This window comes from Muntiacus reevesi, chromosome 5 (genome assembly GCF_963930625.1).
Source record: "Muntiacus reevesi chromosome 5, mMunRee1.1, whole genome shotgun sequence".
Taxonomy (NCBI): Eukaryota; Metazoa; Chordata; class Mammalia; order Artiodactyla; family Cervidae; genus Muntiacus; species Muntiacus reevesi.
The window spans coordinates 51,274,433-51,292,068 of NC_089253.1; the positions used below are offsets into that span (position 1 = coordinate 51,274,433).

At 37.3% G+C, this 17,636-nt stretch overlaps 1 protein-coding gene across 4 annotated transcripts in view; it reads left to right on the plus strand.

Moving 5' to 3' along the window:
• MDM4 (MDM4 regulator of p53) overlaps positions 1–17,382 on the plus strand; it is a 49,958-nt gene extending 32,576 nt beyond the window's left edge. For all 4 annotated transcript variants that reach the window (XM_065938223.1, XM_065938219.1, XM_065938220.1 and 1 more), the window contains 4 exons: positions 277–437; positions 2,241–2,390; positions 3,161–3,241; positions 5,287–17,382. In XM_065938223.1, the coding sequence (XP_065794295.1) occupies positions 277–437; positions 2,241–2,390; positions 3,161–3,241; positions 5,287–5,859 (965 nt within the window). In that variant the 3' untranslated portion in view covers positions 5,860–17,382. The remainder of the gene's footprint in view (positions 1–276; positions 438–2,240; positions 2,391–3,160; positions 3,242–5,286) is intronic.
• The last annotated feature ends 254 nt before the right edge of the window (positions 17,383–17,636 follow it).

Below are 17,636 nucleotides of genomic sequence, written 5' to 3' on the forward strand. Positions count from 1 at the left end.
TTAGAAATCCTTTTAGAACAATGTTATTGTTTGGACGCTTTCAGAGTTTATATTTCTTGATGAATGACCTCTAGTGTCATTACTTGATAATGAAATCTAAAAGGAGAGGAAGAAGATCTGGGCTCTGCAACTAATACAGGTATTTGATTTCTGATTGTTTCTTACTGGGAAGAGGATTTTCTTTTTACTTGCCTTATACAAGAAATTTTAAGTATTATGAAGAGAGTCTTAAGTGTTATATACATAGTTATCATCTTTTCCATTTGACTTTTGTAGATGAAGACTTGGTAGCAAATTTAACTCAAGAAGAGACGTCAAGACTGGACCTCGGGTTTGAGGAGTGGGATGTAGCTGGCTTGCCTTGGTGGTTTTTGGGAAACTTGAGAAATAACTATACACCTAGAAGTAATGGCTCAACTGATTTACAGACAAATCAGGTAAATTTCACATTTGAAGAGAAACTTTTTTTTCTTTTGATGGAGTGACATTCTTGATTATTCTTGAAACATACATTACCTTGTCTAAGAATTCCCATTCAGTGCTATGACTTTTCAGTACCATCTATATGCCTGTAATGCCCAAATCTGTATCTGCAGCCCTGACATCTCTCTTCAGTACCCAGCTTCCATATCTAACTGCCTACTCAACACTGGGTGATCTGACATTGTCCATGTTCAAAACAGAACTCCTGGGACTTCTCTGGTGGTCCATGGCTAAGATTCTGTGCCCTCAAGGCAGGGGGGCCGGGTTTGATCCCTGGTCAGAAAATCAGATCCCATACCCTAGAACTAACAGTTTGCATGCTGAAAGTAATGATCCTGTGTGCTGTAATTAAGACCTGGCGCAGCCAAATAAATAATTTTTTAAACCCCAAAAGAGAGCTTTTGATATTTTCCTTAAACATTTTTTATTTAATTGTCTATTTGGCTGCGCTGAGTCTTAGCTGCAGCACGTGGAAGCTTTAGTTGCAGCATGCAAACTCTAGTTGCCGCATGTGGGGTCTAGTTCCCTAACCAACGATCGAACCTGGGCCCCCTGCACTGGGAGCGCTGAGTCCCAGCCTCTGGACCACCAGGGAAGTCCCTCAGTTTGTTTTTTTTTAAACTAATATTCCTATTCAGTGTTTCCTTTTACTTACATCTACCTTCTACTCAGTTATTCTAGCCACGTATCCAGAGATTTCTCTCTTTTTTTTTTTTTATTCATAGTATCCAGAGATTTCATTGATTTCTTTCTCTGTCATATACCATATTCAGGTTGTCAACTCTTTTTCTAAAGCATACCTGAAATCTAACCACTTTTTATTACTTCCACAGTCTAATTCATCACCATTCTGCTCTTTTATATTCTCCATTGCGCTTCTTACTCTGTATTGTTGTATTTTGTTTATGTATCTATTGTCTGTTTGACCCCATTGAAGTATAAGTCCAGGGCTTTTAATTGACCACTCTTTTCTGTTGCTTTTATTGACCATTGTATTCTGTTGCTTAGTAACTAGTACCTGCTTCGTATCTGACACATAATAGGCACTATTTGTTCAGTAAATGAATGGACATATAGAAATAAAATAATAAGTTGTCTCAGGAATATTGTAGAAAAGCATCATGAAGTATACATAGATGAATGTGGAAACAGTTATATTTAAAGTTGTTTAAGAAAGAAGTGTTATATACCAGCTTTACTTCAATAAAAGAATTCAGAAAGAGGATAGAGGTTTATATTATCATCAGTATCTCTCATATTTCTTTAATAAACATCATTGACTTACAGGGAAGAACACATCACAATTAACAAAGTTTTTTAGGTCCTCAGATTTGCCACCTGTAAAAAGGAATGTAGGAGATGGGTTTTATTTAGTTGAGCAACTAAGAGTTTTTAGCTTTTAAGCACTTCATTGCTGTTTCTCTGGTGTTACTATTAAAATAGAAAATTCCTTGCCAAGTACTCTCATATCCACCCATTAGTCTATACGTAGTCGCTGCCAAGTAGATATTTGTTGAATGAATAGATATCTGTAGAAGAAAGGCTAGGCATTCTTTTGAGATGTATGAGGACATTGAGTCTTGGGTTCATCTACTTTGATTCAACTGGCAACCCACTCCAGTATTCTTGCCTGGAAAATCCCATGGATGGAGGAGCCTGATAGGCTGCAGTCCATGGGGTCGCAAAGAGTCGGACATGACTGAGCGACTTCACTTCACGTCACTTCACATAAACTCATGTTTATTTTTTTCTGCTAGGATATAGGTACTGCCATTGTTTCAGACACCACAGATGACTTGTGGTTTTTGAATGAATCAGTGTCAGAGCAATTCGGTGTTGGGATAAAAGTTGAAGCTGCTGATCCTGAACAAACAAGTGAAGAAGTAGGGAAAGTGAGAGACAAAAAGGTATGTTGTAGAAAAATTTCACATTGATTGTATTTATGTACATACAGTATAACTTGTTCAGATCGGTTAACCTGACAGTATGCTACTTTGTACAACAAATGACTCATATAATCTCCCCTTTTCATTTTTTAATACTTTATCCAGTTTTAAGATTTATATTAAGTTAACCATGCCTGTCTTAAAAATAGGATAGGACTTTGTGGATCACAGAAGTGAGGTTTTAATTTTTAGAATTTTAAAGTTTAGAAGACACTCCCCACATTTTCTCATGTAATCCTATTTTATTCTTATGAATGCCTTCCTAGATTTTCAAGATAAAACATTTCTATATTTAATAATTTATACCCTAATACTGTTTGGAGAAGGCAATGGCACCCCACTCCGTACTCTTGCCTAGAAAACCCCATGGACGGAGAAGCCTGTCCATGGGGTTGCACAGAGTAGGACATGACTGAAGTGACTTAGCAGCAGCAGCAGCAGCAATACTGTCTATTTAAATACATAAATTTGGGAATGCTCTCCCTTCTGAATGCTGAAGAGATAGTTGGTAACCCTTCTTGGTGCTTTTTGATCATTTATTCTACTGAAATGTCAGCTAGGTATGTACAGAATCATGTTTTCGGTGTCACATATAAGCTGTCTCATTTTTAAGTGCTAGTGATGGGGGAGGAATGTGAGTTTTAAACTGAAGCTCTGTACTTTCTGCTCTCAGGTAACAGCCTCATCTAAAATACAGAAACCTGGCTAATGAGATGTTTTTGCTTTCTCAGGTGGTTGACATGGGAAAAAATGATGATCTGGAGGACCCTGAATCCATAAGTGATGATACCGACACAGAAGTTACCTCTGAGGTATGAATGGCTAATGGGCTATTTGACACTACTCACGTCTTCAGATGCTAATGTTCCCGCAGTGCAATTGTGTTAAAGAGTGCCCTTTCTCCCCATTTCTGTCTCCTTTTCCTAGGTGTTAAGAGATGTTGGTTTCTTTATATCTTGTTAGATTTTTATTGGAATTTGAGAAGAGAAGGGGATGAGTTGATCTGATGCTTTCCCTGCCTTGGAAAGGGATGACTTAAATGCCTCTTTGTGTGCCTTTCTTCCTGCTTTCAAAACTCTTTGGAAATTATGCAGTGGCTACATAGATTTAAAGTAGTCCTACACTGCTTTTCCCGCTAAACACCTCTCTGTAGTCCCAAAGATAGACCTATAAGCTATCTGAAATTTTTTGTTAAGTATTATACTTTTGATGTTTTCTTAACTAGAAACAAATGGAAAATGTCCATTGTTTGTCCATTAAACAAATGGCTTAATGTCCATGGAGGTTTATATTAATGAAGGGTTGATAAATGAATTTTGAGTATTAAGCTGTTAGGTAATAGGTACGGATTTGTCATCAGTTGGCAACTCAGGTTTAGACTCACGTGAATGTCTTGCTTGTCTCTTTTCATGCTAGCTCCCCATTTGCTCTTTAGTACTTTCTTTGGCTAACTGATATGCGGGAAGAAAGATAGTGGAGTAAGTTTAAGGAGGGGGTTTTAACAGCCTGCTGCTTGGGGATATAAAAATCTTTCGTTGTCTCTACTGTTTATCCTGTCCCCCAACTCCCACCCCACCACTGCTGACCATTACGGTAATTCATTGCAAATTATTTGTCTGTGCATGGTTAAGTAATAGGGTGGGATATATTGGTCCATTAAGTGTTCTTGACCATAATATGATAGCAGAGATAAGTGTTTCCATCCTAATCAGATTTTTGAGGCACTTTGGGCCCAGAAAACCTGTTAAGCAAGTGGATTATATTTCATCAATTCAGAACTGCCATAGAACTTAATAAATCCTATTATTTTATGTACTACTAAAAAAGAAAAGTGATGCCAATTAGACTATGACACATCATCAATTATGAATTCCAAATCTTTATGAAGTTCCTTGCATATTTGTATTGCGTTTCAGATGAGATCTGAGGATCTTAAAACTGGCAAGACTGTTCTGAGGCTCTCTGGAGAAACATCCCAGTTTAACAAATGGTCATATCTCTGCCTCTCAGTATAGGCAGTTGAGTTGTGACTTCCTTTTCTTTTTTTTTGAGTTGTGATTTCTAAATTTGAAGTGCTTGACTTTTGTTCTGAAAGTACAGATCAGCATGTATCATACCATCGATCCTGTCAAAACCAGGCAATTACCCACTTTTAAATACACTTGACTTCTTCCAGGTAGCTACCTTTGAATTAAGCAAGGCATTTAAAATTCATTGTGCTCTGTTATCTCCTAATTTGAATATGGAGAAGTAGGAAAAAAAATTACCTGGCATTCAAGGACAGGAGCATTCATTTTTCAGAGTGTGATTTAGGCATACAATTGCCTACCTATTTCTGAGAGCAGTGAGAGAAGGAGTAAATGTAGTAGTTGTCAAATAATCATTTTAATTTTAGCTTCCGTTTTGACAAATTTTATCGCAGTTTTTAATTAGTAGGAAAGAATGACATCTTGAGTATTACCTTTGCTTCATTCTTTAGCCTCTTGCTCAGTAAAAGAGTAAGTTGTACAAAGAACTGCCTTTTTGTAAAAAGAAGGCAGTGGATAGAAGCGAACAATGCAAATTCCATGCAGACTAAATAGAAAGATAAAATAGTTTAACTTTCTTAAAGATAACTACATCACATTTGGCTTGAAATGGCGATTATGTCGCTATCATTGTAAAACATCTCAAGATGTTCTTACAGATAGCTGTAGACTTTGCTCAAGTTCTAGGCTAGAACTTGAGTGTCTGGTGTGAAATGCCTGGATTATTACTATCTTAGTGTGAGATGATGAAAATTTGGCCTACTCTCCCTTTTCCTCAGTATCATGTTTTCCACTGAGTGAGTATTAACTGGCTGCATTTGTCTTTGTAGGATGAGTGGCAGTGTACTGAGTGCAAGAAATTTAACTCTCCAAGCAAGAGGTACTGTTTTCGTTGCTGGGCCTTGAGGAAGGATTGGTACTCAGATTGTTCCAAGTTAACCCATTCTCTCTCCACATCTGCTATCACTGCCATACCTGAAAAGCAAGAAAGTGAAGGAATTGATGTCCCTGACTGCAGAAGAACTGTATCAGCTCCAGTTGTTAGACCTAAAGATATATACATAAAGGAAGAAAACTCTGAACATTTTGATCCTTGCAACTCGGTGGAATTCTTGGATTTGGCTCATAGTTCTGAAAGTCAAGAGACCATATCAAGCATGGTAGAACAATCAGATAACCTTTTTGAACAGAGAAAAGATACAGAAAACATGGAGGATTGCCAGAATCTTTTGAAGCCATGTAGTCTGTGTGAGAAAAGACCACGAGACGGAAACATCATTCACGGGAGGACAGGCCATCTTGTCACTTGTTTTCATTGTGCTAGAAGACTAAAGAAGGCTGGGGCTTCTTGTCCTATTTGCAAGAAAGAAATTCAGTTGGTTATTAAGGTTTTTGTAGCATAGCTGAATCGGTGAATTACAGACACATATTAACAGAGCTGGTCATGTGTCCAAATATCAGTATTGAGCATCTCTACGCAGGGTGACTCATTTCATACTTTCATTTATTCTTGTAAACTTTTATGTTCTAAGCCATTTTTACCTCTAAACTTATAGAATTTGAGAATAAGTTCTTTAGAATTATCAGTATGGAGACTATTAACATTAAAAGAGAAGTTAATCATTCTGTCTTCATAGATGAGGCTCTGGGAGGGAGCAGTACAAATAGAAATACATTCATTCTTTCATTTACCAAATTACCTGAAGTTGAATCATTTCTTTATTTAATTTAATTTCTTACTGTTCTTTTCTGGTAGGGAATGTTCTTGGGCATCAAAATCCAAGGTGACTGTTAGAAAGATATTAAAGCTATCAATGAAAAAACAAGTAATTAATGTATAAAGTAGATTATGTTGTGTGATTCAGAGAAACGATTATTTTTGTAAAGTGCCTAGAACAGTGATATCCAACATTTTTGCTAACATACCTCAAAAAACAATTTTGAAAAAGTACAACAACTTTTTGCACATTAAAACCTGAGGTGTAGTTAGCTGACAGTAAAGCCGGTAAAGGGCTCCCTCCTGCTGAGCTGTGGGCGTCTCATAGCAAGCAGTAGTGCCTGTCTGTCTCCTTTCCCAGGCAGCTCCTCCGTCGTCTCACGGCTCTTACCCTCAGCTAGTTTTCCTTTTGCACATGTTAAATTTGACTTCTAAATTTTTAAAATAAATTTAACTAATTAAAGAGGATGTATCATCCAATATATTGTAGATGTGCTTTAAAGATATTTTTGCCAAAACCTTGGAGCTGTAGATCTGGCTGGTTGAATTTATAGAAAAAGTCCTGTCATATAAACTGGCAAAGTCTATTCTCATTATAAAACTAATCAGCCAAATCAAACTTCATTTTCAGTCAAAATGTTTGACTTTATATTAACTTATTTTTTGGCCACACTGTACAGCATATGGGATCCCCGACCAGCAATCAAACCCGTGCCCCCTGCATCAGGAGCATGGAGTCTTACCATTGAACCGCCAGGGAAGACCCTGTTTGACTTCATTTTTAATCCAGTTACATGTATTACATACATCTGCGGCATAGCCTTCTCAGTCATAGTTCTAAGATAAGGCACAGAGGTTTTGACCAAAGCTTTCTGTGCTCTACTCTGCCCTCTTGGTCTCTCGGGAGCCTGCTCGGGGTTTTTGTATTTTTATTTGATGCCTCTAGAGGCTTTTTTAATGTTCTGAGGCAGTGCCCCATAAGATTCTAGGTGGGTGAGAGACAGCCTTTTGGGTGAGAAGTAGCCTGCCTTCTGAGAATAGGGAGTATGGCAGTTGTGAAAAGGAAAGTATTTAAAGATAACCCTGAAGAGGTTTTATCTGTGCATGTAAATATTAGGATAATACATATGGAAATTGAAGATCTTTAAGTTGCTTTCCTTATAGATATTCCTGTCTACTTTCCCTATGGAAAAAATTTTGGTGTATGCTCAGCCGTATGAATATTTTGAAGACTAAGGCCCTAAAATTACTAAATTTAAGGCTCTTAAGAATCACCTGGGTTGCTTGTTATAAGCCCAATTTTAGTCCCTGCCCCAAACACACACATATGCATGCATTCACAGGAGCTGGTGCACACACAGGTACAGAGAGTAGAGCAGAATCCCTTTATTTAGCATCGTGTTTAGAGAAGATCTGCTAAACTCGTGGAAATTAACTAGCATGCACTCATATACTCAACCTCTTATTTTGCACATGAGGCTGAAAGGATAAATGACTGCTGAAAGTCACAGCTAGTGATAGAGCTCTTACTGGGATCGAAGTCTCCTACAGTAAATCTTTAAACCATGCTTTCTTCCTTCTCATTATTTGTTAACTGTTTAAACTGTGGTATTTGTTGAATTTGGAATAACTAGTAGCCTTAAAATACTGAAGAATGTGAGCTGCAGCCGAAATAGGACTTCAGAGAGAATAGAGACTTTTAACCGTTTCTCCTCAAAGAGAAAAGGCAGTACATGTCCACTTTTCTTAACATAATCCGATAAATTACTCCTCCCACTGGAAAGACTAGTAGAGGCAGCAGAGGAACCTGAACTCTCTCTCCAGTGTTTTTCATCCTTGAGGGATGAAACTTAGGTCTCTGGCTGTCTCCAGGCATTAGGGACAAGGGTTTTTTTCCCCTCAGTAAATAGAATCAGTCCTTCAAGTTCAGTGTTTTGTTAGACTATGGTAAGTGCTCTAAAAATTTAGGAAGGTAGTAACTTTATGCCCCATTCCCTCCCCCCACACTACTCTCTTCATGATAGTTTGATAGCTATTGATTTTAATTTTGCCAGTTAATTGCTTTTGCAAGTAAAATGAGGAATAGGGAGAGCTGGGATCTGCACTTGTACCCTCTGGTTCCTCTTACATAAAGTTGAGTTTTTGAAGAAAGCTTAATAAGAAAAAGTCTAAAATTTTAATTTTTGTATATAGATATTTGTTGCTAATTTGCTAGCACAGAATCCTCTTATGCTACTCTACTTACTTTTTTTCCCCCTTGGATCACCTGGGTTTTTACTGTCCCCATCAGCAGTAAATACTTTGCTTAGAAGATTTTAAACTGCACATTTGAGCTGAAAATATTTCAATAAATGTACACTTAGGTGTACTGAACCCCTATCAAGAGTCTTGAATGACTGAAATGTTATAAAGAGCTGTATCTGCAGAAGGAGGTAGTATTTCTTTTGTAGCTTATCTGAAATCCAAGATGCTGCTTCTGCAGTTTGTTTTCCATCATCCAGGATCTTTGTTTTATTTATTTTTTTAACTTTTTACTTTGTATCAGAGTGTAGCCAGGTAACAATGTTATGATAGTTTCAAGTGTACAGCAAAGTGACTCACCCATACATATACATAATCTGTAAGAACTGGCCTGCGATGCGGGAGACCCAGGTTTGGTCCCTCGGAAGATCCCCTTGAGAAGGAAATGGCAACCCACACCAGTATGCTTGCTTGGAGAATCCCATGGACAGAGGAGCCTGGCGGGCTATAGTCCCTGGGGTCTCAAAAGAGTCAGACACAACTGAACAATTGACACTTTCACTTCATTCTACCCCAAACTTCCCTCACATCCAGGCTGCCATATAACCTTGAACAGAGCTCCTTGTATAATACAGTGGATCCTTTTTGGTTATCCATTTTAAATATAGCAGTGTGTACATGTTGATCTCAAACTCTCTGATTATCCCTTCCCCCTATGTTTCTCCGCTGGTAACTTAAGTTCTCTAAGTCTGTGATTTTGCTTCTGATTTGTAATTAAGCTTACTTGTATAGTTTGTTTTTTGACTCTGCATGTAAGGAATATCGTGTGATATTTCTGTTTCTCCATCTTCACTCAGTATGTCAGTCTCTGGGTCCATCCATGGTGCTGCAGGTGGCATTTCATTCTTTTTAATGGCTGAGTAGTGTTCCATTGTGTGTATGTACCACACCTTCCTTACCCATTCCCCTGTTGATGGGCACTTAGGTTGCTTCCGTTTTTCGGCTGTTGTAAACAGCACTGCAGTGAACACGGGGGTTCATGTCCTTTCTCCACATATACTCCCAGGAGTGGGGTCGCAGGGTCATATGGTAGCTTTATGTTTAGTTCTTTTAAGGAACCTCCATACTGTTCTCTGTAGTGGCTGTACCATTTCACATTCTCACCAACAGTGTAGGAGGGTTCCTTTCCACACCATGTCCATTATTTACTGTTTATGGATTTTTTGATAATGGCCATTTTGGCTGATGTGAGGTGATAACCTCATTGTAGTTTTGATTTGCATTTCTCTAATAATTAGCAATGTTGAACACCTTTTCATGTGCCTCTAAGCCATCTATATCTCCTTTTGAGAAATGTCTGTTTAGGTCTTCTGCCCATTTTGTCTTTTAATTAAATTTCTTATTTTAAGGTAATTGTAGATTCACGTGCAGCTGCAGGAAGCAGTACAGAGAGATGCCTTGTAATCTGTAATGATTTCCTCCAATAATAACATCTTGAAAAGCTGTAGTATAGCATCACAACCAGGATATTGATGTTGATACGGTCAGGATAAAAAGCATTTCCATCACTGCTGGAATCCTTCTATAATCCTTTATAGACCTGTTAGGTTCCTTATAACCTTATCCCCTCTTTAACCCTAGAAATTACTAATTTGTTTTCCATTTCTGTGATATTGTGACTTCAGAAATGCTCGTGCATGGAACCATATGGTATGCAACCTTTTGGGATTGGATTTTTTTTTTCCCCCAGCATAATTGCCTGGAAATACATCTGAGTTATATATATGAATCATTCTTTTAACTGCTGAGCAGTATTTTAGGGTATAGCTGTACTACAGTTTGCTTAATGATTCACTCATCAAATGACATCTAGATTCTTTCTAGTTTTTGCCATTATTAAAAAAGCTGCTCTAAGCAATTGTGTACATATTTTTGAACAAACCGAAGTTTTAATTTCTCTGGGATAAATGCTTAGTAGTACAATTGATAAGAAGGGATGGTAAATGAATTTTAGCTTTTAAGAATTGCCAAATGCTTTTTCCTTAATGGCTATGCCATTTCACTTTCTCATGAGCAATTTAAGAGTGTTCCAGTTCTCTGCATGATCACTAGAATTTGGTGCTTTCACTCTTTATATATAAATATTTAATTTTAGTCATTCTGATAGATAGGTGATGATATCCCCTTGTGGTTTTAATTACAATTTTCCTAATAACTGAACCTTTTAACTGAACCTGAGATAAGTGAACCTGAGACAAGTGAACCGGAACCTTTTATATGCCATACGTACATCCTCTTTGGTAAAATGTTTATGTCTTTTGCCCATTTTCTAATTGCTTTCTTACTGTTGAGTTTTGGGTTCAGTTCAGTTCAGTTGCTCAGTTATGTCCGACTCTTTGCAACCCCATGGACTGCAGCATGCCAGGCCTCCCTGTCCCATCACCAACTCCCAGAGTTTACGAGTCGGTGATGCCATCCAACCACCTCATCCTGTCGTCCCCTTCTCCTCCTGCCCTCAGTCAGGGTCTTTTCAAATGAGTCAGCTCTTAGCATCAGGCGGCCACAGTATTGGAGTTTCAGCTTCAACGTCAGTCCTTCCAATGAATATTCAGGATTGCTTTCCTTTAAGATGGACTGGGAGTTCTTTTTATACTCTAGATATTAGTCCTTTGCTGTATATGGGGTTTGAAAATATTTCTCCCACTCTGTAGTTGGTCTTTTTTATCCCTTTCAGAGGACCTTAGAAATAGTTTGTAGTTTTGATAAAGTTCAATTTATCAGTTTTTCTGTATATATTTTGTGCTTTGCCGTCAAATTTTGGTTAGCCCAAAATCTGGAATATTTTGTCCTTGTTTTCTGTAACAGTTTTATAGTCTGATATTTTACATTTAAATCTGTGAATCTTGATTTAATTTTGTATACGTTATAATTAGATGAAGATTTTTCTTTTCTTTTTTTTTGTCTATGATGCCCTGTTGTCCCAGCAGCATTTGTTCAAAGACTATTCTTCACTTATTTATTTTTAAAGACTTTTTATTTTATATTGGCGTGTAGTCAGTTAACAATATTGTGAAGTCAGGGAGTACTTTGGCTATTCAGGGTCTTGTCTCCGTACAGATTTCAAGATTTTTTGTTCTAGCCTGTGAAGAATGCCGTTGATGATTTGATAGGGATTACATTGAATCTGTAGATTGCCTTAGGTAGTATAGTTATTTTGATACTTTTGATTCTTCCAATCCACAAAATGTGTTTTATCGTCCCATTTGTTTGTATCTTTGATTTCTTTCATCAGCATCTTAAGAGTTTTCAGAGTACAGGTCTTTTGTCTCCTTAAGTAGGTTTACTCCTAAGATATTTTATTCATTTTGATTTTGATGCAGTGGTAAGTGAAATTGTTTCTTGAATCTCTTTCTAATCTTTTATTGTTAGTATATAGAGATGCAAAAGATTGATGTGTATTAATTTGTAACCTGCAGCTTTACGAGCTTCGTGGATGAGTGCTAGTCGTTTTCTTGTCACGTCTTGAGGATTTTCTATGTATAGGATCATGTCATCTGCAAGCAGTGACAGTTCAACTTCTTTTCTAGCTTGGATTCCTTTTATTTCTTTTTTTCTCTGATTGCCATAGCCAGGACTTCCAAAACTGTTGAATAAAAGTGGCGAGAGTGGACACCCTTGTCTTGTTCCTGGCCTTGTAAGAAATGCTTTCAGCTTTTTACCATTGAATATAATGTTAGCTGTAGGTTTGTTGAATATGTTGAGGTATGTTCCCTCTATATTCACTTTCTGTAGAGTTTTTATCATAAACGAGTACTGAATTTTGTCAGAACCTTTTTCTGCATCTGTTGATCATTGGGCTTCCCTTATGGCTCAGATGGTAAAGAATCTGCCTGCAACACAGGAGACCCAGGTTCAATCTCTGGGTCGGGATGATCCCCTGGAGAAGGGAATGGCAACCCACTCCAGTATTCTTGCCTGGAAAATCCCATGGACAGAAGACCCTGGAGTGCTACAGTCCATGGGGTCTCAAAGAGTCAGACATGACTGAGCAACTTTCACTTTATTGATCATACAGCTTTTATTCTTCAATTTTTTTAATGTGGTGTACACACTGATTTATGAACATTAAAAAATCCTTGCATGACTGCAATAAATCCCACTTGATCATGGTGTATAACCCTTTTAATGTATTGTTGAATACAGATTGCGAGTATTTTGTTGAAGATTTTGCGTCTGTGTTCATCAGTGGTATTGGCTTGTAATTTTCCTTTTTGTAGTATCTTTGTCTTGTTTTGACGTCAGGGTGATGGTGGCCTCATAGAATGAGTTTGGGGGTTTTCCTTCCTGTCCCGTTTTTTGAAAGGGTTTCCAGAAGGATAGATGTTAACTTGTCTCTAAATAGATTTTTCCTGTGAAGTCATCAGGTGCTGGACTTTTGTTTGTTGGGAATTTTTAATCACCATTTTCAATTTCAGTGCTTGTGATTGGTCTGTTCGTATTTTCTACTTCTTCCTGGTTCAGTTTTGGAATGCCAAACCTTCTAAGAATGTGTCCGTTTCTTCCATGTCATGCATTTTATTGGCATGCAGTTGCTCTTACGATCCTTTGTATTTCTGTGACGTCAGTTGTAGCTTCTCCTTTTTCATTTCTAATATTATTTATTTGAGTCCTCTCCCTTTTTTTTCTTGATGAGTCTGGCTAAAGGTTTATCAATTCTGTTTATCTTTTCAGAGAACCAGCTTTTAGTTTCATTGGTCTTTGCTGTTTTCCTTGTCTCTATACCATTTATTTTCACTCTGATCATTATGATTTCTTTTCTGTCTGCTAGCTTTGAGGGTTTTTTTTTTTTTTTTTTAGCTTTGAGTTTTGTTTGTTCCTTCTCTAGTTCCTTTGGGTATAAGGTTAGGTTGTTTATCTGAGATTTTTTTCTTGTTTCCTCAGTTAAGACTTCCATAAACTTTCCTCTTAGAACTGCCTTTGTTGTATTTCATAGATTTTGGATTGTTGTGGCTTTCATTTTCGTTTGTCTCTAGGTATTTATTTTCTCTTTGATTTTTCTCAGTGATCCATTGGTTGTTTAATAGCATGTTGTTTAGCCTCCACATGTTTGTTTTTTTATAGTTTTTTTCTTGTAATTTATTTCCAGTCTAATAGCATGATGGTAAAAGAAGCTTGATACTATTTCAGTTTTCTTAAATTTACCAAGGCTTGCCTTGTGGCCCAGCATGTGGTCAGCCCTAGAGAATGTTCCATGTGCACCTGAGAAATATCAGTTAGTTCCATCTGGTCTACTATGTCATTTAAAGCCTCTGTTTCAGGGACTTCCCTCTCAGTCCAGTGGTTAAGGCTCTGTACTTCCACTGTAGGAGGCCTGAGTTTGATTCCTGGTTAGGGAACTGTGATCCCAAACGCTGTGCAGTGTAGTCTAAAAAAAAAAAAAATCAAAAAAAAAAAAAATCCTCTGTTTCCGTGTTAATTTTCTGTGGGGTGTTAAAGTCCGCCACTATTGTGTGCTCCTGTTGGTTTCTCCCATTGTGGCTCTTGTGCTGCGCTTGGTCACTCAGTCGTGTCTGACTCTTCGTGACCCGCCAAGCCCCTCTGTCCATGGGATTCTCCAGGCAGGAGTAGTGGAGTGGGTTGCCGTTTCCTCCTCCACAGCTCTTAGTATTTGCCCTATATATTGAGGTGCTTCTATATTAGGTGCATATATATTTACAGTTGTTCTTGCATTTACAGTGTCTTCTTGGATTCATCTGTTGATCATTATATATTGTCATCCTTTGTCTCTTATGTGCTCTGGGTGCTAAGTTGCATAGTCTGACACTGCAGCCCGCCAGGCTCCTCTGTCCAGGGATTCTCCAGGCAAGAACACCGGAGTGGATTGCCATGCCCTCCAAGGAAACTTCCCAACTGTTGTCTCCTGTGTCTCTTGCATTGGCAGGCGGGTTCTTTACCGCTAGTGCCACCTGGGAACTTATCACAGTGTTTATTTTAAAATCTATTTTGTCTGATATGAGTATTGCTATTCCAGCTTTCTGTTGAATTTCCACTTTCATGGAATACCTTCTTCCATCCCCCAGGATCTTCATTAAATGTTGTTTGGGAGCATAGCACAGCCAGTAGAACTCCTTGTGTTTCTTGGGTTAGGATGGGTTAGGGATCCTAAAAACGGCCAAATAAAACTGTCAGAGCAACGCTTTACCTGCAGTAACTTTTAAATCATCTTCTTGATCTATTTTTTATTTTGTTCTTTTTTCACTGTCACTGTGGTACAGATAAGCAAGACATGGTTTGTATGTTAAGACTTCATAGTTTATTGCTATATGATGATGAAACTCTTGACTTCCAAACACTAGCATTTAGTTTGTAATTAGGGTTATTATAATGCTTTGGTTTTCTGGAGACAGGGCCAGTTTACTCTTGTTTTTCAGCATCTTACACAGGTTGTCTCTGTCTCTCCTGTTTCACTTTCAAATGTCTTCTTTTAGACATTAAATTATTATGGTCCCTAGTTATAGATAAGGCATGCTTAGCTTGAAACCTTAACCGTGTGGAAAAGATCTGTTAAAGTAGTTGTCAGTGGAGTTTATTGTTTCCACTGCGTTATACCATAGACTTGTGATTAATGAAATCATCCCACATTAGCATCAGATTTCTTATTTTAGTTATTTAAATTAATATTTATGACCATGTTATCCCAGACAAAATGTTGAGACCAGAGATGACAAATCCTTAGAAAAGCAATGAATTTCCATTTTATAGCTAAAAATGTCTCCTGCCTGCTATTGTTAATTCATTCTACTTGCACTGTACTTGTAATACTTGGTATGCTTGGTACTGATAATACTTGGTATGCTTTTGTATTTTATACTTAATCAGACTTTATCTTAGAGCAAGGCTTTAAGTTGATATTAACATTTTTTCAGAGTCCATCTATGGAATATCATAGATTCCCAATCCTAGACTTGAACAATGGATCAGTGTCCAGACAGTCCAGCTTCTAAACTGCCACAAACTTAAGAGTGAATCACTGCCAGGCATTTGAAATATTCAGTTGTGTTTTAATAATAATTTATGTATTAAAGCTGTATGTAATGCTTTATGTGATGTTGTTTTGTTTGTAAGAACTTATTTTTAAAGGTCAGGATCTTATTTTTAGGTAGCTTTTTTTGAAATGTTACTTCAATGCAATGTTGACTTCTTTGACAGTTGCTAAAGAGAAATGTGTGAACTGTTAGATCAGTCTATCTACAGAGCTCTTGTAGTGTTATTGCTTGGTTTTTTTGTTTTAGAAAGTAGGAAACGTAACCAACTATTTGGTTTTTCCCAACAGACAGTTATTATGATCTTCTGAAAATATGATTTCCTTCTTTCTCTCTTTTTACCACATTTCATGGCATGTGGAACTTCTCCAACCAGGGATTGAACCCTTGCCTTCTGTACTGGAAGCAGGGAGTCTTAACCACTGCCAAGGAAGTCCATGAAAGTATATGATTTTAGATACTGTGAATCTGTTGTTTTCCATTTAGCCAAATATCTGCTTAAATTGTTCATGTCTTAGAGAAGAATTCATTTTGACAGCTGTCTCATTCATGGGTGTTTATGTATGCACATACACTATCAAGACTGTTAATGCTTTTGCTAAAACTGGCTATAGACTGGGTGATTTTAGAATCTGCACTTCAAAGATAAAGAAACCTGCAAGCTCTCCCCTGTGCCAAAAATAACCACATATAGTGTTTACAAATGTCTAGAATTTTGCACTACCATAGCGTACCTGAGGTTACTTTACTGGAATTGTTCACATTTGTGATTAGCTGAGTTGCAGTTTAGCATATGAAAAGAAATATTGGAGACTCTAAAGCTAAACTGGAAATGGAAATTATCTGAGGTGGTAGTTCAGGTGACCGCCCCCCCAGACCTAATCTGGGAAAAGTTTTTTCCAGATGGCCTTGAGATATTCTTTTTGTTGATAGAGCTTTCCTTGCTTGCCATTGCTATATTCTTTCTTTAGCAACCAGATCTCTTTTTCTTCTGTGGGAAAATGTCCTGTTAGTATTTTGAGATCTTTTAATGCAACGAATGTGCAATCCCAAATAATGCCACTGTTGGTGAATGTGGTGTTGTTAAAATATTATAATAAGCTTACAGTTGGAGTTTACTGTACTTCTCTCAAGAGCCTTTTGAATGACTGGACTGTTACAGAGAAAGAAGTGTTCAGAAGGAGGTAGTATTTCTTGATAGCTTACCTGAAGTCCAGATGCTGCTTCTGCAGGTGGTTTTTCTTCACTGGGGATCTTTATTAAATGTTATCTTGGAGGATATTCCAGCAGGTAGAACTGCTTATTTCTTGGGGCAGGATTGGTCAAGTATCCTAAAAAGGGCCAGATACTAGAAGTTGTTAAGCTTTTGGTAGACCAAGCTCTGGGGTATATATTCAGAATGCCTCATCTCCTGGAAGCTGAGCTCCCCTTTGTGCCTGCCTAGCAGAGCCTACATTACTTCCTTTTACCCATGCCTCTAGCTCATATATCCCTTGCTTCACATGATCTCTTGTCTAGGTTCTGAGAGAAGTATGTATGTAAATTTGGGTAGTAGCTACAACTGCCTTGTTATGGTCTTGATATAAAAAATTCTGTCTTACATGCACTTGAATAGGTGGCATAAAATGCAATCTGTATATAAAAATCATGCAATTTTCTAAATAACATCTAATTAGGTAGTCATAATTAATAATAGTAGCAAATATGGTTTCATAAAATGGGAAGAAAAAGGCAATTTAAAATAACTTTCGAAAAAAAAACAAAAAAACTTTGAAACCAGCCCAGAACATGAGAAAAGGAGATATTTCCATGAGTTCTTGCCTAATCTTTTAGCTACCACTAAGTTGATAGCTCTGTATCTTTTTGCACTATGTATTTGATTTTGTTGTGCTTTTTTTGTATATTAAATAATTTTCATTTTGTCATTTTGTGGTGTCATTATTGAGGAAATACATAATTGTTTTTGTATACAGCAAAATCTTGTTTTCTGTCATTATATACAGTCTTTGACGGGAACGAATGAAGAGAGTAGCTTTTACAATAGAAGTTATTGTACTTAAAAACAACTTTTAATCCCCCCACCCCCAATCATACACACAATTAATATTAATAGAGTGTTATATTTCACTTTGGGGTTCCCAATCTTGAAGGAAAGCTCAAAATTTGGGGAGAATTTTTT